Here is a 26,321-nt window from a genome sequence, read left to right on the forward strand (position 1 = left end):
GCACACTGTGCAGAGGATGCACTACACTAACTTGTAAATACTACAGCTGTCTGAGGTACTAATAGGATCAGAAGAACACCACCAATTTTCTTCAGGTAGCTTTAGGTGCACACTGTGCAGAGGACACAGTACACTAACTGTAAATACTGTAGCTGCCTGCCTGTGGTATTAATAGGAGCAGAACAACAGCAATTGTCTTCAGGTAGCTTTAGGTGCACACTGTGCAGAGGACGCACTACACTAACTTGTAAATACTACAGCTGCCTGCGGTACTAATAGGATCAGAAGAACACCACCAATTTTCTTCAGGTAGCTTTAGGTGCACACTGTGCAGAGGATGCACTACACTAACTTGTAAATACTGCAGCTGCCTGCGGTACAAATAGGATCAGAAGAACACCACCAATTTTCTTCAGGTAGCTTTAGGTGCACACTGTGCAGAGGACGCACTACACTAACTTTTAAATACTATAGCTGCCTGCGGTACTAATAGGATCAGAAGAACACCACCAATTTTCTTCAGGTAGCTTTAGGTGCACACTGTGCAGAGGACGCACTACACTAACTTGTAAATACTGCCGCTGCCTGCGGTACTAATAGGATCAGAAGAACACCACCAATTTTCTTCAGGTAGCTTTAGGTGCACACTGTGCAGCGGACGCACTACACTAACTTGTAAATACTGTAGCTGACTGCGGTACTAATAGGATCAGAAGAACACCATCAATTTTCTTCAGGTAGCTTTAGGTACACACTGTGCAGAGGATGCACTACACTAACTTGTAAATACTACAGCTGTCTGTGGTACAAATAGGATCAGAAGAACACCACCAACTTTCTTCAGGTAGCTTTAGGTGCACACTGTGCAGAGGACGCACTACACTAACTTGTAAATACTGCAGCTGTCTGAGGTACTAATAGGATCAGAAGAACACCACCAATTTTCTTCAGGTAGCTTTAGGTGCACACTCTGCAGAGGACGCACTACACTAACTTGTAAATACTACAGCTGCTTGCGGTACTAATAGGATCAGAAGAACACCACCAATTTTCTTCAGGTAGCTTTAGGTGCACACTGTGCAGAGGACCCACTACACTAACTTGTAAATACTGCAGCTGCCTGCGGTACAAATAGGATCAGAAGAACACCACCAATTTTCTTCAGGTAGCTTTAGGTGCGCACTGTGCAGAGGACGCACTACACTAACTTGTAAATACTATAGCTGCCTGCGGTACTAATAGGATCAGAAGAACACCACCAATTTTCTTCAGGTAGCTTTAGGTACACACTGTGCAGAGGATGCACTACACTAACTTGTAAATACTACAGCTGTCTGCGGTACTAATAGGATCAGAAGAACACCACCAATTTTCTTCAGGTAGCTTTAGGTGCACACTGTGCAGAGGACGCACTACACTAACCAGTGGCGGAACTATAGGGGTCACTGCAGTCGCACTTGCGACTGGGCCCTGCCATTCTGCCGTTGTGGGGGGGATGATGGGAAGCATTTCTGCTGCTATGGTCCAGGGTGGTGCTGGTCAGTTGTTGGTGAAGGGTGCTTATACTGCACCAATGGAAAAACCACATGAGATGGAAGGGCCAAGTGTGGACCCAAAAGCACACTGTGCAGAGGACGCACTACACTAACTTGTAAATACTACAGCTGCCTGCGGTACTAATAGGATCAGAAGGACACCACCAATTTTCTTTAGGTAGCTTTAGGTACACACTGTGCAGAGGACGCACTACACTAACTTGTAAATACTACAGCTGCCTGCGGTACTAATAGGATCAGAAGAACACCACCAATTTTCTTCAGGTAGCTTTAGGTGCACACTGTGCAGAGGATGCACTACACTAACTTGTAAATACTGCAGCTGCCTACGGTACAAATAGGATGAGAAGAACACCACCAATTTTCTTCAGGTAGCTTTAGGTTCACACTGTGCAGCGGACGCACTACACTAACTTGTAAATACTGTAGCTGCCTGCGGTACTAATAGGATCAGAAGAACACCATCAATTTTCTTCAGGTAGCTTTAGGTGCACACTTTGCAGAGGATTCACTACACTAACTTGTAAATACTGCAGCTGCCTGCGGTACAAATAGGATCAGAAGAACACCACCAATTTTCTTCAGGTAGCTTTAGGTGCACACTGTGCAGAGGACGCACTACACTAACTTGTAAATACTATAGCTGCCTGCGGTACTAACAGGATCAGAAGAACACCACCAATTTTCTTCAGGTAGCTTTAGGTGCACACTGTGCAGAGGACGCACTACACTAACTTGTAAATACTACAGCTGTCTGAGGTACTAATAGGATCAGAAGAACACCACCAATTTTCTTCAGGTAGCTTTAGGTACACACTGTGCAGAGGACGCACTACACTAACTTGCAAATACTGTAGCTGCCTGCGGTACTAATAGGATCAGAAGAACACTATCAATTTTCTTCAGGTAGCTTTAGGTGCACACTGTGCAGAGGACGCACTACACTAACTTGTAAATACTATAGCTGCCTGTGGTACTAATAGGATCAGAAGAACACCACCAATTTTCTTCAGGTAGCTTTAGGGGCACACTGTGCAGAGGACGCACTACACTAACTTGTAAATACTGCCGCTGCCTGCGGTACTAATAGGATCAGAAGAACACCACCAATTTTCTTCAGGTAGCTTTAGGTGCACACTGTGCAGCGGACACACTACACTAACTTGTAAATACTGTAGCTGCCTGCGGTACTAATAGGATCAGAAGAACACCATCAATTTTCTTCAGGTAGCTTTAGGTGCACACTGTGCAGAGGATGCACTACACTAACTTGTAAATACTACAGCTGTCTGAGGTACTAATAGGATCAGAAGAACACCACCAATTTTCCTCAGGTAGCTTTAGGTGCACACTGTGCAGAGGACGCACTACACTAACTTGTAAATACTATAGCTGCCTGCGGTACTAATAGGATCAGAAGAACACCACCAATTTTCTTCAGGTAGCTTTAGGTGCACACTATGCAGAGGACGCACTACACTAACTTGTAAATACTGCCGCTGCCTGCGGTACTAATAGGATCAGAAGAACACCACCAATTTTCTTCAGGTAGCTTTAGGTGCACACTGTGCAGTGGACGCACTACACTAACTTGTAAATACTGTAGCTGCCTGCGGTACTAATAGGATCAGAAGAACACCACCAATTTTCTTCAGGTAGCTTTAGGTGCACACTGTGCAGAGGATGCACTACACTAACTTGTAAATACTACAGCTGCCTGTGGTACAAATAGGATCAGAAGAACACCACCAATTTTCTTCAGGTAGCTTTAGGTGCACACTGTGCAGAGGACGCACTACACTAACTTGTAAATACTACAGCTGTCTGAGGTACTAATAGGATCAGAAGAACACCACCAATTTTCTTCAGGTAGCTTTAGGTGCACACTGTGCAGAGGACGCACTACACTAACTTGTAAATACTATAGCTGCCTGCGGTACTAATAGGATCAAAAGAACACCACCAATTTTCTTCAGGTAGCTTTAGGTACGCACTGTGCAGAGGACGCACTACACTAACTTGTAAATACTACAGCTGTCTGCGGTACTAATAGGATCAGAAGAACACCACCAATTTTCTTCAGGTAGCTTTAGGTGCACACTGTGCAGAGGACGCACTACACTAACCAGTGGCGGAACTATAGGGGTCGCTGCAGTCGCACTTGCGACTGGGCCCTGCCATTCTGCCGCTGTGGGGGGCCCAAGACCCAGCATCACCCCCTGCACCTTTGGCTTGCCGTTTGGAATGCAGTGAGGGGAGGTGGGAGGCAGCGATCAGCAGCTGTATTGTTCCTGTGGGCGGTGGGATCTCCCTGCAGCTTGTAGTTCTTCCCAGTGTCAGTGTATACAGTGGAGAGAAGAGGGGAGGGGCCTCTGACCCGAGCAGTTATCAGTTTCACTTTCAGTGAGTCGGCTCTGCTTGTACACTGCTGATACATGCCCGGGTCAGAGGCCCCTCCCCTCTCCACTGTATACACTCGGGAGAAGAACTACAAGCCACATGGAGATTCCCCTGCCTGTGGACACCATAGAGCTGCTAATCGCCGCCTCCCACCTCCACCAGCCAGGTACATGGGGAACCTCTTGAAGCAGGGGGGGGTCAGCAGTCTGGGGACCCTGATGTAGGAGGGGGCTCTGGGGACCCTGATGTAAGAAGGGGCTCTCTGGGGACCCTGATGTAGGGGGGGGCTCTCTGGGGACCCTGATGTAAGAAGGGGCTCTCTGGGGACCCTGATGTAAGGAGGGGCTCTCTGGGGACCCTGACGTAAGCAGGGGGCTGTCTGGGGACCTTGATGTAAGGAGGGGCTCTCTGGGGACCCTGATGTATGGGGAGGCTCTCTGGGGACCCTGATGTATGGGGAGGCTCTCTGGGGACCCTGATGTAAGGAGGGGCTCTCTGGGGACCCTGATGTAAGGGGAGGCTCTCTGGGGACCCTGATGTATGGGGAGACTCTCTGGGGACCCTGATGTAAGGGGAGGCTCTCTAGGGACCCTGATGTAAGGAGGGCTCCCTGGGGACACTGATGTAAGGGGGGCTCTCTGGGAACCCTGATGTAAGGGGAGGCTCTCTGGGGACTCTGATGTAAGGGGAGGATCTCTGGGGACCCTTATGTAAGGGTAAGCTTTCTAGGGACCCTAATGTAGGGAGAGGCTCTCTGGGGACCCTGATGTAAGGAGGGGCTCTCTGGGGACCTTGAAGTTAAGGGGAGCTCTCTGGGGACCTTGATGTAATGAGGGGGGCTCTGAGGACCCTAATATAAGTAGTGAGGCTCTCTTGGGACCCTGATGTAAGGGGAGGCTCTCTAGGGACCCTAATGTAGGGGGAGGCTCTCTGGGGACCCTTATGTAAGGGTAAGCTTTCTAGGGACCCTAATGTAGGGAGAGGCTCTCTGGGGACCCTGATGTAAGGAGGGGCTCTCTGGGGACCTTGAAGTTAAGGGGAGCTCCCTGGGGACCTTGATGTAATGAGGGGGGCTCTGAGGACCCTAATATAAGTAGTGAGGCTCTCTTGGGACCCTGATGTAAGGGGAGGCTCTCTAGGGACCCTAATGTAGGGGGGGTTCTCTGGGGACCCTGATGTAAGGGGAGGATCTCTGGGGACCATAATATAGGGGGAGGCTCTCTAAGGACCCTGATGTAAGGGGGAGGCTCTCTAAGGACCCTGATGTAAGGGGGAGGCTCTCTGGGGACCCTGGTGTAAGGGGGGGCTCTCTGGGGACCCTGATGTAAGGAGGGGCTCCCTGGGAACCCTGATGTAAGAGGGGCTCTCTCGGTACCCTGATGTAAGGGGGGGATCCCTGGGGACCCTTATGTAAGGACGGAGGCTCTCTGGGGACCCTAATATAGGGGGAGGCTCTCTGGGGACCCTGATGTAGGTGGTGGATCCCTGGGGACCCTGATGTAAGTGGGGGATCCACATTCAGATATGTAACTATATATATATATTATATATATATGTGTATGCCTGCCAAAGTGTATGACTTTCCTTACTTAGCTGCTATGGGCTCTAGCCCGAGATCTTTTGTAGACCTAGCAACGCCACTGGTGGGGGCCCTTCATGGTTTCTTGCACCGGGGCCCTGAAGATTCTAGTTACGCCTCTGACACTAACTGAAAAATACTGCAGCTAATAGGACTAATAGGCTCAGAAGAACACCAGCAATTTTCTTCAGGTAGCTGTAAATACTGTAAAAACACCTGCCTGCCTGTCAGTAGGAAGAGAATAACAGGAACAGATCTAGCTAAACTGAATACAGTGTATATATATAGGCATGATCTTCTGATGAAGGGCGTTATCTACAATAGCCCGAAAACGTTTAATATGGATGCCTGACTTTATAGATATCGTGGTGATGTCCTTTTGAAGATTTCAAAATAAATACGGTTTGTGCAGCAATCCCTTGTTTGGATTTTTATATATATATATATATATATATATATATATATATATATATATACATACACACAACACCTGGGATGCATATATATACACAATACACTGTAAGTGCAGCTAACTGACTCGCCTGCCTACTCTAACTTAAATCAAATTACACTGTCTCTCTCTCTCTATCTCTCTCTCAACGCCGGAACACACTACACAGGGCCGATGTGCAGGCGGCCTTATATAGTGTGGGGCGTGTACTAAACCCCCTGAGTCATAACTGGCCAAAGCCACCCAGGCTTTGGCCAATTACGGCTCTCTGTACAGACGGCGCTGTGATTGGCCAAGCATGCGGGTCATAGTGCATGCTTGGCCAATCATCAGCCAGCAATGCACTGCGATGCCGCAGTGAATTATGGGCCGTGACGCGCCACTCGAATTTGGCGCAAACGGCCCATATCGTTCGCAATTCGACGAATGGTCGAACATGCGATGTTCGAGTCGAACATGCGATGTTCGAGTCGAACATGGGTTCGACTCGAACTCGGAGCTCATCCCTAGTCTAAAGTACATGACATGGTAAAACAGTTAACAGAGTACGATTTGGGATCTGACCCAGCTAGATATCTCCTCCATCTTTTAGATCTCTCAAAACGTAAGTATCGAAACTCATTGGTTGCTCACCTTTTGAACGCGGCAAAGGCCTGTATTCCGGCCTTATGGAAGCGGGAAACACCCCCCTCGATCTTGTTGTGGTTTAAAAAAATAGCCGATATATATGCTATGGAAAAAGGTATCACAATTATGCAAGGTAAAGAGGAGAAATTGAATTTAAAATGGAAATCATGGGCCCTTTTCGTATGTACCAGGGAATATGGCTGTGCGCTTGTGGAGGGGGAGCTGGTGGGGGGGGGGGGGTGGAGAGAGAATTTGATTTCTTTTTTTCTTCTCCCCTTTTCTTCTCTTTCTATATTACCTGCCTTGGTAAACTATATCGATGTATGGGTGAGATGCGGAGGTGGGAAAATATCTATGAATGGTAGAGTGGATTGATTAGAGAGTGGGGGGGATATCCCCCTTGTGTTTTTTTTTCCCGTTTGTTTTCGGTTTAGATAATGGTCATATATATCGGATGAAAAAAGAATTGATTTATGTTAAGATGTATTCTTTGATACGCATGCAACAAAAAATGTTTTTGTTTATATGTATAATAATTGTTGAAAAAAAAATCAAATATAGAGAACTGTTTTTTTTTATAATATTCATTTTCTGAAAGAATAAGTAAGAAATACACAATGGTTGCCAAATATAAAGCCGGGTATTATAAGGTAATTTACATTCCAATATACAAAGCACCATCTGTAAATGAAAAATGCAATTGGCAAGAGATTTTTTATGGTTACAAGTACATAGAGAAAGACTATTGAGCAAGGAGCTTGTGTTGTATAAATGTTAATCAAAGTCCTTATTAAGGTGGGTGATATATAGTAATGAGAAGTGGTGGAGCTATCAAACCTCTTTTTCTTCAGCAATAAAACCCTGACACTTCCTCTTTTGGGTCTGAGCATCTCATCAATAGTCACGAATCTGAGATCACTATGCTGATGTCCCTGTTTGGTGAAATGTCTAGAGACAGGGAGATTAGGTTGTCTGTCAGATCGCGCAACGATATTTCCTGATGTTATCCTTAATCTTTTATGTTGCTTTACCCACATAGATAAGATTTCAGGGGCATAAAATGATATACATTTCAACAAATGAAGAATGACAGGTGAAGTATTTTTCAAAACAAAGCAGGTCACCTGTAGTGGGATATACAGATGTTCCCCCCTTAATAGGAAGAGAACACTGAATGCATCCCAGACAGGGATAGGAACCATACCTCTTAGGTCCCAATAAGTGTCACTATAGTGGCACCTTTTCCTTTAAAATCTGACATAAATTGGCTAATTTTATTAAATGTGATTACATCTTAATGCCTAAACTGGTAAGTATTGAAATTCAGAAATGTCAGGGTATGCTTCCCTGAGTACTGGACAATTTTTTTGATTACCCCAAACATAAATCAACTATGCACATTAAACGCAGTGGAAAAAGGCACACACTTTGGTTTATGTTCCTGACAGGAGGATTATATTACCCACACTCAGTGGCGTCGCTATGGGGTGGCTACTGGGGCTAGAGCCCCGAATCTGGGGCCCATAGCCCCGAGTCTCTAGTGCAGGGGTCGGCCACCCTCGGACCGCACCCGACCCACCACCGCTGAATAACGGCACGCAGGCCGCCACCATTGAATATGGGCACCCTGCTCGCCATTGCTGAATACGGGCACCTGGCCCGCAGACATTTTCGCTGCTGTCCTCTTCATTGGACAGCGGCGAGCAGCCAGTATCACAGGGCTGGATGGGGGCGGGAACTGCTGGAGTAAACTTTTTACATTAAACAGCAAGTGATTGGTTGCCGGGTGATCCTAGCAACCAATGACCAGCCTGTTAAAGTGAAAAGTTGACTTCAGTAGTTCCCGCCCCCATCCAGCCCTGTGATGCCAATCTCTGATGCTCTGCTCGCTGTACACCTGTGTAAGGTAGGAGAGTACCTACACAGTGTGTGTTTGTGTGGTGGGGGGTGCAGGGGACAGAGGACACCATAGTGGTGGGTTCAGGGGACAGAAGACACTATAGTGGGGTGGAGGGTGCAGGGGACAGAGGATACTACAGTGGGGTGCAGGGGACAGAGGATACTACAGTGGGGTGGGGGGTGCAGGGGAGAGAGGATACTACAGTTTGGGGGTTGCAGGGGACAGAGGATACTATAGTTGGGGGGGGTTGCAGGAGACAGAGGATACTACAATGGGGTGGGGGGTGCAGGGGACAGAGGATATTACGGTGGGGTGGGGGGTGCAAGGGACAGAGGATACTACAGTGGGGTGAGGGGTGCAAGGGACAGAGGATACTACAGTGGGGAGGGGGGGTGCAGGGGACAGAGGATACTACAGTGGGATGCAGGGGACAGAGGATACTACAGTGGGATGGGGTGCAGGGGACAGAGAATACTACAGTGGGGTGGGGGGTGCAGTGGACAGAGGATAGCACAGTGAGGTGGGGGGTGCAGGGGACAGAGGATACTATAGTAGGGTGGGGTTTGCAGGGAACAGAGGACCCTACAGTGGGGGGTGCAGTGCTGGGCACAGGTGAGGCTGCATTGCTGGGAACAGGTGAGGCTGCATTGCTGGGCACTGGTGAGGCTACATTACTGGGCACAGCTGGGCCCTGCATTCTTTATGTAATGCACTCCTGAGTCCTGGTGCTCTCTGGGGACCCTGATGTAAGGGGGAGAAACTCTGGGGACCCTGATGTATGGTATAGGGCAGGTTAGGGTGGTATAGGGCAGGTTAGTAAGGTATAGGGCAGTTTGGGATGTTATAAGGCAGGTTATTGAGGTATAGGGCAGTTTGGGGTGGTATAGGGCAGTTTGGGGTGGTATAGGGCAGGTTAGTGAGGTATAGGGAAGTTTGGGATGGTATAGGGCAGTTTGAGGTTTTATAAGGCAGGTTAGTGAGGTATAGGGCAGTTTGAGGTAGTATAGGGCAGTTTGGGGTGGTATAGGGCAGGTTAGTGAGGTTTAGGGCAGTTTGAGGTGGTATATGGCAGGTTAGTGAGGTATAAGGCAGTTTGGGGTGGTATAGGGCAGGTTGGGGTGGTATAGGGCAGTTCGGGGTGGTATAGGGCAGGTTGGGGTGGTATAGGGCAGTTTGGGGTGGTATAGGGCAGGTTAGTGAGGTATAGGGCAGTTTGGGGTGGTATAGGGCAGGTTGGGGTGGTATAGGGCAGGTTAGTGAGGTATAGGGCAGGTTGAGGTGGTATAGGGCAGTTTGGGGTAGTATAGGGCAGGTTAGTGAGGTTTAGGACAGTTTGGATTGGTATAGGGCAGGTTAGTGAGGTATAGGGTAGTTTGGGGTAGTATAGGGCAGGTTTGGGTGGTATAGGGAAGTTTGGGGTGGTATAGGGAATTTTGGGGTGGTATAGGGCAGGTTAGTGCGGTATAGGGCAGTTTGGGGTGGTATAGGGCAATTTGTGGTAATATAGGGCAGTTTGGGGTGGTATAGGGCAGGTTAGTGAGGTTTAGCGCAGTTTGGGGTGGTAGAGGGCAGGTTAGGGATCTGTGCAGTGACAGTTTGCAGTACCTCAAGGCTGCTGTGTCCTTGCCTCTTTGTCCTCCTTCAGCCACGGGATCACCCCCAGCTCCGCCCACCAACCCCGGCTGAAGGAGATTTTGGAGATCTGCAAGGGTTAGCTTCACTGACTGGGGAGTTTTATAGGCTGTCTCCCTCGCACCACTCCGAGGCTGTCTCCCTCGCACCACTCCGCACCACTATGTAGCGATGGCCCCAGCGTCACCCCTCTGGCGGGTGTTACCCGGTCCCGGCCGCACCCCCTGCCCCCCCATAGCAACACCACTGACTTTGTGAGGTATAGGGCAGTTTGGGGTGGTATAGGGCAATTTGGGGTAATATAGGGCAGTTTGGGGTGGTATAGGGCAGTTTGGGGTGGTATAGGGCAGGTTAGAGAGGTTTAGAGCAGTTTGGGGTGATATAGGGCAGGTTAGGGATCTATGCAGTGACAGTTTGCAGTACCTCAAGGCTGCTGTGTCCTTGCCTCTTTGCCCTCCTTCAGCTGAGTAAAGAAGTCTGTGGGAGGATTGGAGGAGGCAGTCACACCCCTAGCTCTGCCCACCAACCCTGGCTGAAGGAGATATTGGAGATCTGCAAGGGGTAGCTTCACTGACTGGGGAGTTTTATAGGCTGTCTCCCTCGCACCGCCCTGTTGCAGCTCTGCAAGTGCACGCAATATAGTGCACTATGTAGCGTCGGCCCCGGCGTCACCCCTCTGGCGGGTGTTAGCCGGTGTGGGCTGCATTCCCTGCCCCCCCATAGCAACACCACTGACTTTGTGAACCTGGTTGCTTTGTTTCAACAACTCTAGTGTTGCACCGCACACCTCCCTGGTGATCAATGAATGTGTACAGACTAGATACATCTCATGTTACCAGTAGTGTGTCACCAGCACATTTGGGCAAATCTCTTAGTTTCCAAAGAAAACCACCAGTCCCTAACCAGTTCAGCTCTTTGCATGCTGGGACCACATCAACTGGCTTCAGGATGCTGAGCAGGAGGAAACCAAGGAACATCCATTCCCCCATCTCCTCTGCAGTGACTGAACTCGGAAGTGACAATGATTTAGTCACTTCTGATTTCTGAGCTGTCATTCCCTGTTTAATACAGCCATGGAAGCTTCTAACCCCCAACTGTCACCTGCCCAATGCTATCACAAGGGTTTATTAATCACTTGGGATAGCAATACAGTAAAAAAAAATGTAAAAAATTATAATAAAATGTATTTAAAACCTAAACAAATTAATAGTAACCCCCATTGCCCTGCATGTACCCACAAGTGCAAACATGGCACAGGGTGACATAAACTGAGATTGCACCACACAAGTAAGGTATCTCCGCAAACATCAAACTGAGAGCAAAAATTCTAAAACCATAGCCCACAGTAAACTCTAAACAGATCAGCTGTAAAGGCTTTTAAAGTGTTGCCTATGGAGATTTTTGGGTACCATAGTTTTTTGAGATATCACAGGCAAAAGTAGATTTAAGACCTGACATGTTTGGTATCTATTTACATGAAGAAACCTTGGATATTATTTTGTGTGTGCGTGTTTGCACTAAAATGAATTTTATTATATTACTTTCTAAAAATATGAGTATGATAAACAGTTGCGCAAATGCTGTGTAACATAAAAAAAATTGCAACTACTATCTTTTTATTCTACAGGTCCTCTGCTTTCAGAAAATATATAATGTTCTGGGGACTTTAAGTAATTTTATAGTGAAAATGCAGATTATTACATGTGTGCAAAAAATGAAAAAAACTGCTCTAGTGTCGAAGTGGCTAATATACATAGGCGTGCGCAGCCTATAGCATTAGGGTGTGCACCCCAGAGGTAAAACACACATGCGTGTCTATATATATATATATATATATATATATATATATATACACACACACATTATATTGTTATATTGTCAAAAGTATTGGGACGCACATGAACTTTAATGGCATCCCAGTCTTAGTCCTTAGGGTTCAATATTGAGTTGGCCCACCCTTTGCAGCTATAACGGCTTCAACTCTTCTGGGAAGGCTATCCACAAGGTTTAGGAGTGTGTCTATGGGAATGTTTGACCATTCTTCCAGAAGCGCATTTGTGAGGTCAGTCGCTGATGTTGGATGAGAAGGCCTGGCTCGTAGTCTCTGCTCTAATTCATCCCAAAGGTGTTCTATCCGGTTGAGGTCAGGACTATGTGCAGTTCAATTAAGTTCTTCCACCCCAAACTCGCTCACCCATGTCTTTATGGACCTTGCTTTGTGCACTGGTCCAAATCATTTGGTGGAGGGGGATTATAGTGTGGGGTTGTTTTTCAGGGGTTGGGCTTGGCCCCTTAGTTCCAGTGAAGGGAACACTTAAGGCGTCAGCATATCAAGACATTTTGGACAATATCATGCTCCTAACTTTGTGGAAACAGTTTGGGGATGGCCCCTTCCTGTTCTAACATGACTGCACACCAGTGCACAAAGCAAGGTCCATAAAGACATGGATGAGCGAGTTTGGGGTGGAGGAAAATTAACTTCAAGTGCAATAATTCACATTATAATAGTAACTAAAACATATAAAATGAAGTGTAACAATCTAAAAAATAAAACTTCCAAAGTGCTGTAATGGTGTGAACCTCCCAACTAAAAAGTTGTTGAAGTTAATTTGTATTACAATGATCTGAAGAGGGGTTTCCACCATCCCTGCTAAGTTTAATTTGTTATGTCTTGTTTTCAGTTTGATGTGTATTATATGTGAAGTTATTGTGGTAATATTGAAGTTTATTGATATTTCCATACATAAGAGGGTTCCGCCATTATTGTTAAGTTATTGATCAGTAAGTTATCGCTACAGTTTTTTTCTTTTGTGATGTGGGAACATATAACAGTGCTTAGTGGCAAGCCTTTTACTGACACTTTTTTTACTTTACCCCCAGTACTTTTTGTAAATAGTAGTGTGGTGTTATATTCTTTGTATCTAAATTTTAATTTGGTTTTAAAAAATATATAACTGAGGTCATGATATCTCCTGTAAATTAGTGTGTATGTGTGTATGTAAAGTCTTTTGAGTTAATAACCTACAGATGGTGACATTTGAACTGAGTTCTCAATTTCAAGAAGCTGTCAAATCATTTCTGATTGATATAACTATTATATTTTTATAAAGGAATTTCTATGTTACTGATACCTTGTTTTAAAAACATATGGTATAGTCAATCAGATGTTGTTCATATTGCATACTCTTAACCCCCACCCTTGGAAGGGAGGAAAAGAGAGAGGAAAGGGAGTAATATGGGATAGGGTTGCCACCTGTCCCGGATTCACCCGGACAGTTCAGGTTTGGAATCACGTGTCCGGGTTTCAGACTACCTGAAACCTGGACACATTATTCAGACTGGACTATGGCCTCCCAGCAGGGTTGCTGGCTGCAGTTGTCTAAGCTGAGAGTGTCTGTTACACTCTCTTTCATGCTGCTCAAAGCCAGCACTAACAATCCCCCCCCAAACACACACACACAGACAGGAGAGGAGAGAGGGCTTGATCTGCTCCTCTTCCTCTTGCCCCTACCCCTCTGTGTCTGCCCACACTCCAATCCCCGGCACTGTGCCTCAGAAAAGGAAAGTGGGTGCTGGAAATTTGAAGTCCAGCAGCCTCAGATACATCTGGATGAGAGGTTCTGACTGCCAAGGGGTGAGTAAGCTCACCATCCATCCCTGTCTGTGACTGTAGTCTCCCCCTCCCCCTTTCTCTCTCTTGCCTCTGAGTGAGTACACAAAGGTAAATCAGGGTTCTCAGAGCACCCTTTACATCAGAGTTCCCCTTTACACCAGAGGCCACAGTGTTTCCCCTTACATCAGAGTCCTCTCCGTACATCAGAGTACTCAGTGTTCCCCCTTAAATCAGGGTTCCCAGAGCATCCCTTATGTTAGAGTCCCCAGAGTTCTCCCTTACATCAGAGTCTGCAGATTCCCGCTTTACAGTGTAAGGGCAGGTTCACACTGCAACCCGCTGCGGATCGCATAGGAGCACGGTGTGTCCCTGTTCCCCGTTTCAGGGATGAATCAGGGCCAATTCTTTGCCTGAATTTGGCCCTGAAACGGAGCCAAAGCGTTTCTGTGCAGTGCGCTCCGCAGCCGCAACGGAGATATATGAACCGGCTCCATCGGGAGCCAGTCACATTCTCCTGCTATGCGAATTGGATGCGGGGAAACCCACATCTAATTCTCATAGGTGTGAACCCGGCCTCAAGGAACTCTGCGAGTTCAGTTGTAAAAGGGGAACTCTGTGGACTCTGATTTAAAGGGGGACTCTTGTTATTAACTTCATATGATTAGAATTGTTATTTATTAGCAAAATATATCTATAAAAAAAATCGCTGTGTGCTGCTAAAGTGTTTGGGTTTGACTTGAAGAAAAGGTGGCAACCCTAATATGGGAGGATTTGGTTTTAGTTGCAAATTCTAACAAAGAGAGCAGTTTTATATAAGTGAAGAACATCATGAAAAAAGTCTCTGACACACTTCTTCCAACACACAGCAAACTTCTACAGAAATCAGCATACAGACAGCTGCTTTAAGAACAAAGCACACAGCAGCCATCTTTGAAAACATTTCATGAACTATATTTTGAAATCAACAACTCTGTCTTCATATCTTTTATCTTATTTGAATAAACTTTATTTTGAATGTGAATGTACAACCTTTTGAAGTATTTTTGTAATTTTTGTGTGGAAATAAATCACATGGTTTGATTTAAAGCGGTTGTATACCCGCTACATATAAACTGTACAGGTTTAGGAGATATTTTTTTTACCTACAGGTAAGCCTTATTATAGGCTTACCTGTAGGTAAAAGTTAAAAATTGACTATACAACCGCTTTAAGCTGACCCAGTCACATACAATTAAGAAATTTGTCTCACAATCATCATTTAAAAGGCAGAAGAGCCTTTCACAGCTATAAAGCTATAGATTTCAACATGTGGGGATTACCTATTATACCAAAGATCGGCACGTGGCATTAATAAACATTGACAGATTTCAGTTGTGCCCCACCAGGCCCCCCCCCCCCCCATGAACAATGTGCCTGGCTACAGAGTTCATCTCCCCATCCCTGCACTCAGTGCACCATTGATAGGCTGCACTGATTGGGAGGGAGCACTGATTGGCAGCACTGGTGGGCACTGATAGGTGGCACTAATAGGCGTCACTGATTGGCACTGATAAGTGGCACTGACTGGCAGCACTGATGGGCACTAATAGTTGGCACTGAGTGGTACTGATAGGCAGCACTAATTGGCAGCATTGATTGGCACTGATAGGCCCTGCGCATGCCTATGAGAATTAATGACCAATTATCTTAAACAAGCAGAGCAAGTAATTTATCCAAAAACATGGCTTTAGGTACAAATACTGTGCCCAACCTGAAACTATGGGGCATCCAGGGGGATGGATAGGATCTTTATGTATTTTCAGCAATATATACAATAAAGCTATTCCTGTCTGGGAGGCAATCAGTGTTATTTCCTTATTAAGATAGCACATCCTATTATAGGTGAGCGGTTTTGTACTGAAAATAATTTCATCTGCAATTCATCATTTTTGATTTATGCAATTTTTTGCCCCTGCCACCCTATCTAAAGTATGTGGATGAAACCACACAAAAGATGGTGGGGGTGACCAGGCAACAGCAAGGGTCACCTTAGGAGTTCTGTACCAGAGGCCATTGGGACCGCAGAGGACCACTCAAGGAGTGGGGGAAGCGGATTTCTCAGGTCCCAGATATATCCCACTGATATCGCAGGGCACATGGAACACATGGCGCCTACCTCCATTAAAGCCACAGCTATGCTCCCTTAACCCTGCCAGAGAACAGACAGAGGGTCTTTCCTGACACCCTCCAACATCAGTGGACATGGCTATCCATGAAGCAGCTCTAACTGCAGGTCTATGCACATGGACTCACCCATTGACAAGCGCCCAGATTCCCTGCACTAGCGAGAGAACTCAAGCTGCCACGCGTCCATCATGGCAGACCCAGAGGTAAGATCCATCTTCACCTCCCTACCCATGAAAAAGGGAATATCACCCATTTCCTCAGATGTAAAAAAAATGCTCTGGGTGAAATTCAGTCTCTAAACTGTGTTCTTTAATAAGTACAGTATGAACTTGCTCTTTTCATGTTGCGTGATGGTGATCCACTCATGCTTCTCCTCCAAGAACCGCACTCACCAGAAATGTATGACCCCTTATTTCTAAGTGGGTCAAATAGCCCTGTGTAACAATAATTCCTCTGGCTCCAGGTAGCAGTTGCTGACTCCTCCTGATTCTCCTTTAAGTCCTCTCTCTCACTCGTCACATAATGGGACCATGCAGAGTAAATGAACAAGGGCAATCCTCTATAGTGGTATACCATAAAATGTATTTAAAATGATAAAATTGCACTTACAGTGAATATAAGTAATGCAGCTTTAAAGTATCCTCTGTCCGGGACACCCTGCATTCCACTGGCTGGAAGCAAAAAAAACTGAAGTGACATAATGACGCAAGTGGAAAGTCCCTTTACATACTTGTTATATAAATAATTCCTTGAATATGAAACACAATAGTCTGCTTATGAACAACCAGTCTAAACATTGAGGCTCCATGCACACTGGCTTAAAAACGTTGCTACTACAGGAGTTTTATGTTCTGCCTGTAGAAGCTACTCAATGTTATCCTAAGTGACCATGCACATTAGGACGATTACAGGCATATTTTGAGCTTAAGGTTTAGGCTTCATGTACACTACTCCTGGTAAACAGAAGTTTAGGAGCAGTTGGGCATTTTTTTCAGCTGCCCCTGAACTCTCTTCTATGTTATCTTATCAGTACATGTACACAGGGTCGTTTAGTTTACAGTCGTTTATAGGCAGTTGAGTTTAGAAGCATTTTTTGGAATGCAAAAAAAATGGGTTCAGACGGATGTTCAGAGGCATTTGAAACGCCAAATGCCTGTAAACGCTGCTAAACACAGTAACTCACGTTTAGCAGCGTTTTGTTTACAGACGTTTTTCATTTTCACAAAAGCATCTAGCCGCAAACATGGCTAAATGCATCATGTAAACGTGGCTAAACTCGATGTCCGCAGGGATACCCGTGATCGTCTCACGGTGAGGAAGAATGGAGAATAGCTGATGTAAACAAGCATTTCCCCGTTCTGCCTAATGATACTGACACTGATCACAGCTCACTGTGATCGGGAGCAGTGATCAGTGTCGTGTCACACACTGCCCCTCCCCCCCACAGTTAGAATCACTCCCTAGGACATACTTAACCCCTGCAGTGCCCCCTCCTGGTTAACCCCTTCACTGCCAGTCACATTTACACAGTAATCAATGCATTTTTAATCGCACTGATCACTGTATAAATGTGAATGGTCCCAAAATAGCACCAAAAGTGTCCGATCTGTCCGCCATAATGTCGCAGTCACGATAAAAATCGCTGATCGCCACCATTACTAGTAAAAAAAAAAATATTAATAAAAATGCCATAAAACTATCCCCTATTTTGTAGATGCTATAACATTTGCACAAACCAATCAATAAACGCTAATTGCGATTTTTTTAATCAAAAATATGTAGAAGAATACGTATCGGCCTAAACTGAGGAAACATTTTTTTAATATATATTTTATGGGAATATTTATTATAGCAAAAAGTTAAAAATATTGTGTTTTTTTTTAAAATGTCGCTATTTTTTTGTTTATAGCGCAAAAAATAAAAACCGCAGAGGTGATCAAATACCACCCAAAGAAAGCTCTATTTGTGGGAAAAAAAGGACGTCAATTTTGTTTGGGAGCAACGTCGCACGACCGCGCAAATGTCAGTTAAATCGACGCAGTGCTGAATTGCAAAAAGTGCTCTGGTCTGTGGCCAGCCAAATGGTCCGGGGCTTAAGTGGTTAAACAATGTCCCGTGTACATGAAGCCTTATGCCCTGTACACACGTCTGGTTTTGCCGTCGGAATAAACTCTGAAGGTTTTTCCAACGGAATTCCGCTCAAGCTGTCTTGCATACACACGGTCACACCAAATTCCGACCGTCCAGAATGCAGTGACGTACAACGCGTACGACGGGACTAGAAAACGGAAGTTCAATAGCCAGTAGCCAATAGCTTCCATCTCGTACTTGCTTTAGAGCATGCGTCATTTTTGGTGCGTCTGAAACAGCATACAGACGAGCGGTTTTTCCGATAGTAATTTGTTCTGTCGGAAAAATATAGAACATGTTCTCTATCTAAGTCTGTCTGAATTTTTGACAGAAAAAGTCCAATGGGGCATACACACGGTTGGAATATACAATGAAATGCTCCCATCGGACTCTTTCTGTCAGAAATTCCGCTCGTGTGTACGCGTGTGTCGTAGAACAAATGTAAAACTCTCCTAAACTCATCTTAACCCAGTAGAAAAAATGCTCTATATGAGCGTTTTTTACTGCCAAGAGAACAGAGTGATGTTTTTTTAAGCCCAGTGTGCATGGAGCCAAAGACTATAGTCAATGAATCAGATGGGCTATTTCTAATTGGATAACTGTACAAAATTGCTTTATGAATAGCCTGTGCAACGTGATCGCAGAGATAAGTCACAAGTTAAACACGTTACAGGGACATCAGGATTATGACCTCAGATATTTATGATTATTAATGACATGACAAGAATCAAGAGGAGTGACAGAGTTTCATTGCTAAAGAAAAATAGATTTGGTGGATCCACTGTTTGTCACCACTATGTTGTTTTTGCAATATATAATTTTTGCAAGCATCCACAGTGTGTCAGAGTAAAATAGGTTGACATTTGTTACAACTGTACATCAGTGACGGCTGGTGCTCAAAATTATTTTTTTTGGGGGGGGGGGGATGTTGAAAAAAAATCATCAATTGCAGCCACTGTGCCCTCAAATGCTGCCACTGTGCCCATCAAACTCTGCCACTGCGCCCAAACGCTACCATTTTGCCAAACGCTGCCACTGTGCCCTCAAATGCTGCCACTGTGCCAAATGCTGCCACTGTGCCCATCAAACGCTGCCACTGTGCCCATCAAATGCTGCCACTGTGCCCTCAAATGCTGCCACTGTGCCCACTAAACGATGCCACTGTGCCAAACGCTGCCAGTGTGCCCATCATATGCTGCCAGTGTGCCCATCAAATGCTGCCAGTGTGCCCATTAAATGCTGCCAGTGTGCCCTTGAATGTCCCCAGTGTGAGCCCCGCCCGCTTGCCGTCTGCCCAGCACTTACCCTGTCTTGGTTGGCCAGCGGGTGATGGGGACGAGCGGAGTCCTTCATGCGTCTCCTGCCGTCCTCATCTCACGTCCTCTCCTCCTGATAGGCGTCCAATAGCGGCGCCTGTCGTTTCAGCCAATCAGGTGACAGGTAACAGACCCGAGCACCTGATTGGCGGAGAGGCGGTTTAGTGTTAGGAAAGTCAATATGCATTCGCTTTCCTAACACAGCTGAGTGACCTGCAAACGCCCAGCATGGTGCTCGCAGGTCACCTTTTTTTGATGCCTATTAGAGCCTACGGCTCTAATCAGGCGCTTCAAAAACACCCCCCGCCACTGGAATTGAGGAGCCCGGCAAGGGGCCGGGTGCCTGAATAGGGGGTGGCAGCAGCGGCCATAGATTCATGCAATGCATGAATCTATTTATTGGTGATAGAGGGGGTGGCTGGAGAGAGGGGGCGAAGCTGTGTGCCCTTATGGACGCACTGCCATTGCTGTACATTAGGATTTGTTTGTCTTCTAACTAGATTTCCTGTTAATTATTAATTGTGAGAGTAATGTATACTTTTTTAAATTTTATTTGTTAATGTTGAAGTAATTGACATACAATAGGGCAAAAAAGTATTTAGTCAGCCACCAATTGTGCAAGTTCTCCCACTTAAAAAAATGAGAGAGGCCTGTAATTGTCATCATAGGTATACCTCAACTATGAGAGACAAAATGTGGAAACAAATCCAGACAATCACATTGTCTGATTTTTGAAAGGATTTATTTGCAAATTATGGTGGAAAATAAGTAGTTTGTCAATATCAAAAGTTCATCTCAATACTTTGTTATATATCCTTTGTTGGCATGACAGAGGTCAAATGTTTTCTGTAAGTCTTCACAAGGTTGTCACACACTGTTGCTGGTATGTTGGCCCATTCCTCCATGCAGATCTCCTCTAGAGCAGTGATGTTTTGGGACTATCGCTGGGCAACACAGACTTTGAACTCCCTCCAAAGGTTTTTTATGGGGTTGAGATCTGGAGACTGGCTAGGCCACTCCAGGACCTTGAAATGCTTCTTACGAAGCCACTCCTTCATTGCCCGTGGTGGTGTGTTTGGGATCATTGTCATGCTGAAAGACCCAGCCACGTTTCATCTTCAGTGCCCTTGCTGATGGGAGGATGTTTGCACTCAAAATCTCACGATACATGGCCCCATTCATTCTTTCATGTACACGGATCAGTCGTCCTGTTCCCTTTGTAGAGAAACAGCCCCAAAGCAGGATGTTGCCACCCCCATGCTTCACAGTAGGTATTGTGTTCTTTGGTTGCAACTCAGCATTCTCTCTCCTCCAAACACGACGAGTTGTGTTTCTACCAAACAGTTCTACTTTGGTTTCATCTGACTATATGACATTCTCCCAATCCTCTTCTGGATCATTAAAATGCTCTCTAGCAAACCTCAGATGAGCCCGGACATGTACTGGCTTAAGCAGGGGGACACGTCTGGCACTGCAGGATCTGAGTCCCTGGTGGCGTAGTGTGTTACTGATCGTAGCCTTTGTTACGTTGGTCCCAGCTCTCTGCAGGTCATTCACTAGGTCCTCCCGTGTGGTTCTGGGATTTTTACTCACCGTTCTTGTGATCATTTTGACCCCACGGGGTGAGATCTTGCGTGGAGCCCCAGATCAAGGGAGATTATCAGTGGTCTTGTATGTCTTCCATTTTCTAATTATTGCTCCCACAGTTGATTTCTTTACACCAAGCTGCTTGCCTATTGCAGACTCAGTCTTCCCAGCCTGGTGCAGGTCTACAATTTTGTTTCTGGTGTCCTTCGACAGCTCTTTGGTCTTCACCATAGTGGAGTTTGGAGTGTGACTGTTTGAGGTTGTGAACAGGTGTCTTTTATACTGATAACAAGTTCAAACAGGTGCTATTAATACAGGTAATGGGTAGAGGACAGAGGAGCCTCTTAAAGAAGAAGATACAGGTCTGTGGGAGCCAGAAATCTTGCTTGTTTGTAGGTGACCAAATACTTATTTTCCACCATAATTTGCAAATAAATTCTTTCAGAAATCAGACAATGTGATTGTCTGGATTTGTTTCCACATTTTGTCTCTCACAGTTGAGGTATACCTATGATGACAATTACAGGCCTCTCTCATCTTTTTAAGTGGGAGAACTTGCACAATTGGTGGCTGACTAAATACTTTTTTGCCCCACTGTATATATTGTGTTTACCTTTCAGATCTTGTTTATGGGGGTCCGAGATAGAGGACACATGATCAAGAGTTACAATATGTTTCTAGACTTTGGATATATTTATTGATATTTGTATATATCTGTAAATACACTATATTGTGAAAAGTATTGCGACGCCTGGCTTTACACGCACATGAACTTTAATGGCATCCCAGTCTTGGTCCGGAGGGTTCAATATTGAGTTGGCCCACCCTTTGCAGCTATAACAGCTTCAACACTTCTGGGAAGGCTGTCCACAAGGTTTAGGAGTGTGTCTATGGGAATGTTTGACCATTCTTACAGAAGCGCATTTGTAAGGTCAGGCACTGATGTTGGACAAGAAGACCTGGCTCGCAGTCTCCACTCGAATTCATCCCAAAGGTGTTCTATCGGGTTGAGGTCAGGGCTCTGTGCAGGTCAGTCAATTTCCTCCACCCCAAACTCGCTCATCCATGATGTCTTTATGGACCTTGCTTTATGCACTGGTCCAAATCATTTGGTGGAGGGGGGATTATGGTGTGGGGTTGTATCTTTACAGGGTTTGGGCTTGGCCCCTTAGTTCCAGTGAGGGGAACTCTTAAGGCGTCACCATACTTATGGACTAAGACTGGGATGCCATTAAAGTTCATGTTCCTATAAAGGCAAGCATCACAATACTTTTGACAATATAGTGTATGTGTGATGGTGATATCATGAGTAGTGTTCTTGGAGGGTTAATTATGCACACACAGTGGGTTACTTTTGCATATTTTTGCATTTGGAAGTGATTGGTCAGTTTGAACTTGCTCCAATTATGTGTTTTGTGCTCCTTGTTATGACATGTAAAGCGATGCTACTGCATCAAGACACTCCTGTAAAGTGTGATTCCTAGCTCTAAACTATCTAAGCTCCCAATTTGGGACATATATAGCAATTAATAGATTAAGAGTAGACATGTTCTGGAGGCAACCCCTTCCTCCTCCTTTCAAGTGAACTTATTAATTTTTCATCTCATGATCATGGTGCTAACCTAGCCCCCACTCCTCCTTCCCCAGATGCATACTGACCTTGCAAAAATGCCTGTAGCTGCTGATTTTCTTACTGAGTTATCAACTATAAAATAAATGAAACTGACCCCAAATCAGAATATTATCTGATATTTATCTGATAATAGTTGTTCATTAACCCAATCAAATCCTGAGCAGAGAACCCACTGCATCTATCAGTTGAAGACAGGATCAATCTGCCACAGAGTATACTTTTAAGTTGTCCATACATGTGGCAATTTGATAGAGCAATCAAACTTTTAAATCAAATCTTGGTTGAAATCGTATAGCAATTGAAGACATGAAATGGTGCTTTTGATTGATTGCAAGAAGGTGAGATCAAATTACCCGAATCAAACCCAAATAGCTTTTAGAGAAACTGCAATAGTTTTTTTCCCTTTGTTGACTTGATCTTTCAATAAACTGTATTAAAACTCTTATTTTGGTGCCCAGGTATGCCCCGTACACACGGTCGGACTTTTTCCGTCGGAAAAAATCCTAGGATTTTTTCCGACGGATATTGGCTCAAACTTGTCTTGCATACACACGGTCACACAAAGTTGTCAGAAAATCCGATCATTCTAAACGCGGTGACGTAAAACACGTACGTCGGGACTATAAATGGGGCAGTGGCCAATAGCTTTCATCCCTTTAGTTATTCTAAGCATGCGTGGCACTTTGTCCGTCGGATTTGTGTACACACGATCGGAATTTCCGACAATGGATTTTGTTGTCGGAAAATTTTATATCCTGCTCTCAAACTTTGTGGGTCGGAAAATCCGATGGAAAATGTGTGATGGAGCCTACACACGGTCGGAATTTCCGACAACAAGGTCCTATCACACATTTTCCGTCGGAAAATCCGACCGTGTGTACGGGGCATTAGACTTTATGATCAACCAAATTCTGGTGATTAATCAAACTCCAGAGTGATAGATTGCTTAGTTTTTGGTGATTACTTGCAATCGTATGTGCAATTCCTGGTGGATGGACAGTGTTTGAAACTGACGGAACATCGCCACGTGTAAAGCCAGCCTTAGTCTGATGAACATGCTGAATTGCCAGTGGCCACCTTTGATCTTCACAGACTTAAACAGAAGACCTTTATGATTGTGTCACAAAATGACTGACCATGTGAGAAGATAGAAAGTGATATCCTGAAAAGCTGCAATACTCTTGTCACCTCAGAAGGATCACATGTGACAACCTAGATTTAGATAATGATAGATGCCACAACTTCGCCCAGTGATTATCTACATAGTGTTAGCTACTAAATAAGTTTATTGAAATCCAAAATACATTAAAATCTCAGAACAAAAGTGCAAATAATTGTAGATAGAACAAATAGAATAAGTGCTTGTGTGTTAAAAGTCCATCGTATTTCCATGTAATTGACTACACATGTTAATTCTACACAGTCAGTTCTTCTCAACTGAGCCTTTGTGAAAGAGAAGCCTAACAAGGCCTGTCATCGCTCACAGCACTTTGGGTGATGTTTCTAGTAAACCGTCCATGTGACTTGCTTTATTTTGTTGGGTCCCACAAGTTGTTCCAATGCCTCCCTAGAGCGATCTGCAAGACAAAAAACAAACAGTTGAGCAAGGATAGCAGAGGGGTCACCTACAGAGGACTATTTGCTCTAAAACCAGTCCAAAAATCCTTTGTTAAGTGAGACCTTGATTCATTTTAGACAATACCTAAAGGAATCCTTGAACTGATAATGTTACAAGCAGCAGGAAACAAGTAATACACTGCTACAACTGTACAACTCTTTTTGTAGTTGCATTATTCCTGCCGATGTGAAATTACAGTGTATCATTTTTTTTTTTGTTTTGTATTGAGTTCTGTTTACCCCTTTTTTTTGTTCTGGTAACCATTGTCTCAGGGACAGAAAGTAGTGGGAAATTCACAATTTTACAATTGTCACTGAAACAGGACATGAGTGGAATTCTTCTAAAGGGGAATACTGTTCCAATGAAAGCAGAGGGGATTTCTCCTCACTTTGGAGATATATACTTCCTATTGTATCTTTGAAACAGAAGGTGAGGGAAAAGCCCTGCAATGGGTCACAGGTACAAAACATATCAATGAAGAGAAGAACATTTTTCTTATACAAGGCCCCTTGAGAACCCTAGTGGGAAATCCAATGCATAAAGTGGAATGGAGTAAAACCTGACATTTTATTTTTTGCTGTTTCTGTCCGATTGAAACTTTCTGACCCAGAGACACAACTGTAAGTAAGAGGAAATTGCTGCAAAGCGAGGATTCCTCATCAACACAAGTATCATCTTTGAAATATTTACTGCTTGTTCTGATGACAACTCTAAAATATTGAACGTTATGACGTATGACCGGGCTAAAATAAGAAAGTTGATAGCCAGTAGCCAATAGCTGCTCTAGCGTCGGTTTTCGTCCGTTGGACTAGCATACAGACGAGCGGATTTTTCGACCGGACTCGAGTCGAAATCTAAAGTCCGTCTGATTTTTCGACCGAAAAAGTACGCTGCAGGTCTGATGAAGCCCACACACGGTCGGATTGTCCAACGGATTCATCCCATCGGACCAGTGCAGTCGAAAAGTCTGCACGTGTGTACACGGCATTAGAACAGGACATGGTACAACTGACTGGTTCAAAATTGAGAAAAGAGTGCGGCAAAGATGTATATTGTCACCCTACTTATATTCAGAGTACACCATGCAAAATGCCAGGAACGACGAATCACAAGCCGGAATTTTGATAGCAGGGAGATTTATCAACAACCTGAGATATTTAGACGATACCACACTAATGGCAGAAAGTGAAGAAGAACTAGAGAGTCTCTTAATGAAGATGAAAGGGGAGAGCGCAAAAGCTGGCCTGAAATTGAACATTTAATAAACTAAGATTATGGCAACCGGTCCCATCACTCCTTTGCAAATAAAAGGAGAAGAATTGGAAACCGTGACAGATTTTATCTTCCTAGGCTCCAAGATCATGGCAGACAGTGACTTTAGCCATGAAATTAAGAGATGCTTGCTTCTCAGGAGGAGGCAATGGCAAACCTAGACAGCATTATATAAAGCAGAGACATCACCCTACCAACAAAGTGCCGTATAGTCAAAGCTATGGTATTCGCAGTAGTAACCTATTGCTGTGAAAGTTGGACCATAAGGAATGCTGAACGCCGAAGAATTGATGCTTTTGAACTATGGTCTTGGAGTAGACTCTTGAAAGTCCCTTGGATGGCAGGAAAATCAAACCAGTCAATCCTGAAGGAAGTCAACCCTGAATATTCACTGGAAGGAGAGATCCTGATGCTGAAACTCAAATACTTTGGTCACTTAATGCAAAGCGAGGACTCATTGGAAAAGACCCTGATGCTGGGAAACATGGAAGGAAAAAGGAGAAGAGGACGACAGATGGATAGATAGCATCATCGAAACAATGAACATGAAAATAAGCAAGCTCCGGGAGGCAGTGGAGGACAGAAAAGCCTGGCGCGCTATGGTCCATGAGGTCACAAAGAGTCGGATATGACTAAACAACCAAACAACAACAGCATCATCCTTTACATAGGACGGGAAACTATGCTCCACGGGTTGGAGAAAATAGTCAAAATATTCTTAAGCCCTAGAAAATAGCGAGTCAACCCCATTAATAATGGATCTACCCGGGGGGGTCTCTTACATTCTTATGGATCTTTGGGACCTGATAAATAACCAGTGTTTTGGTGCCTCCAGTATTAG

General features: G+C 44.9%; 1 protein-coding gene across 3 annotated transcripts in view; it reads right to left on the reverse strand.

Annotated features, from left to right (window-relative positions):
* Positions 1–23,858: 23,858 nt before the first annotated feature.
* AMN1 (antagonist of mitotic exit network 1 homolog) overlaps positions 23,859–26,321 on the reverse strand; it is a 279,533-nt gene continuing 277,070 nt past the window's right edge. For all 3 annotated transcript variants that reach the window (XM_073621864.1, XM_073621863.1, XM_073621865.1), the window contains one exon: positions 23,859–24,167. In XM_073621864.1, the coding sequence (XP_073477965.1) occupies positions 24,094–24,167 (74 nt within the window). In that variant the 3' untranslated portion in view covers positions 23,859–24,093. The remainder of the gene's footprint in view (positions 24,168–26,321) is intronic.

Source organism: Aquarana catesbeiana, linkage group LG03 (genome assembly GCF_042186555.1).
Source record: "Aquarana catesbeiana isolate 2022-GZ linkage group LG03, ASM4218655v1, whole genome shotgun sequence".
NCBI classification, from domain to species: Eukaryota; Metazoa; Chordata; class Amphibia; order Anura; family Ranidae; genus Aquarana; species Aquarana catesbeiana.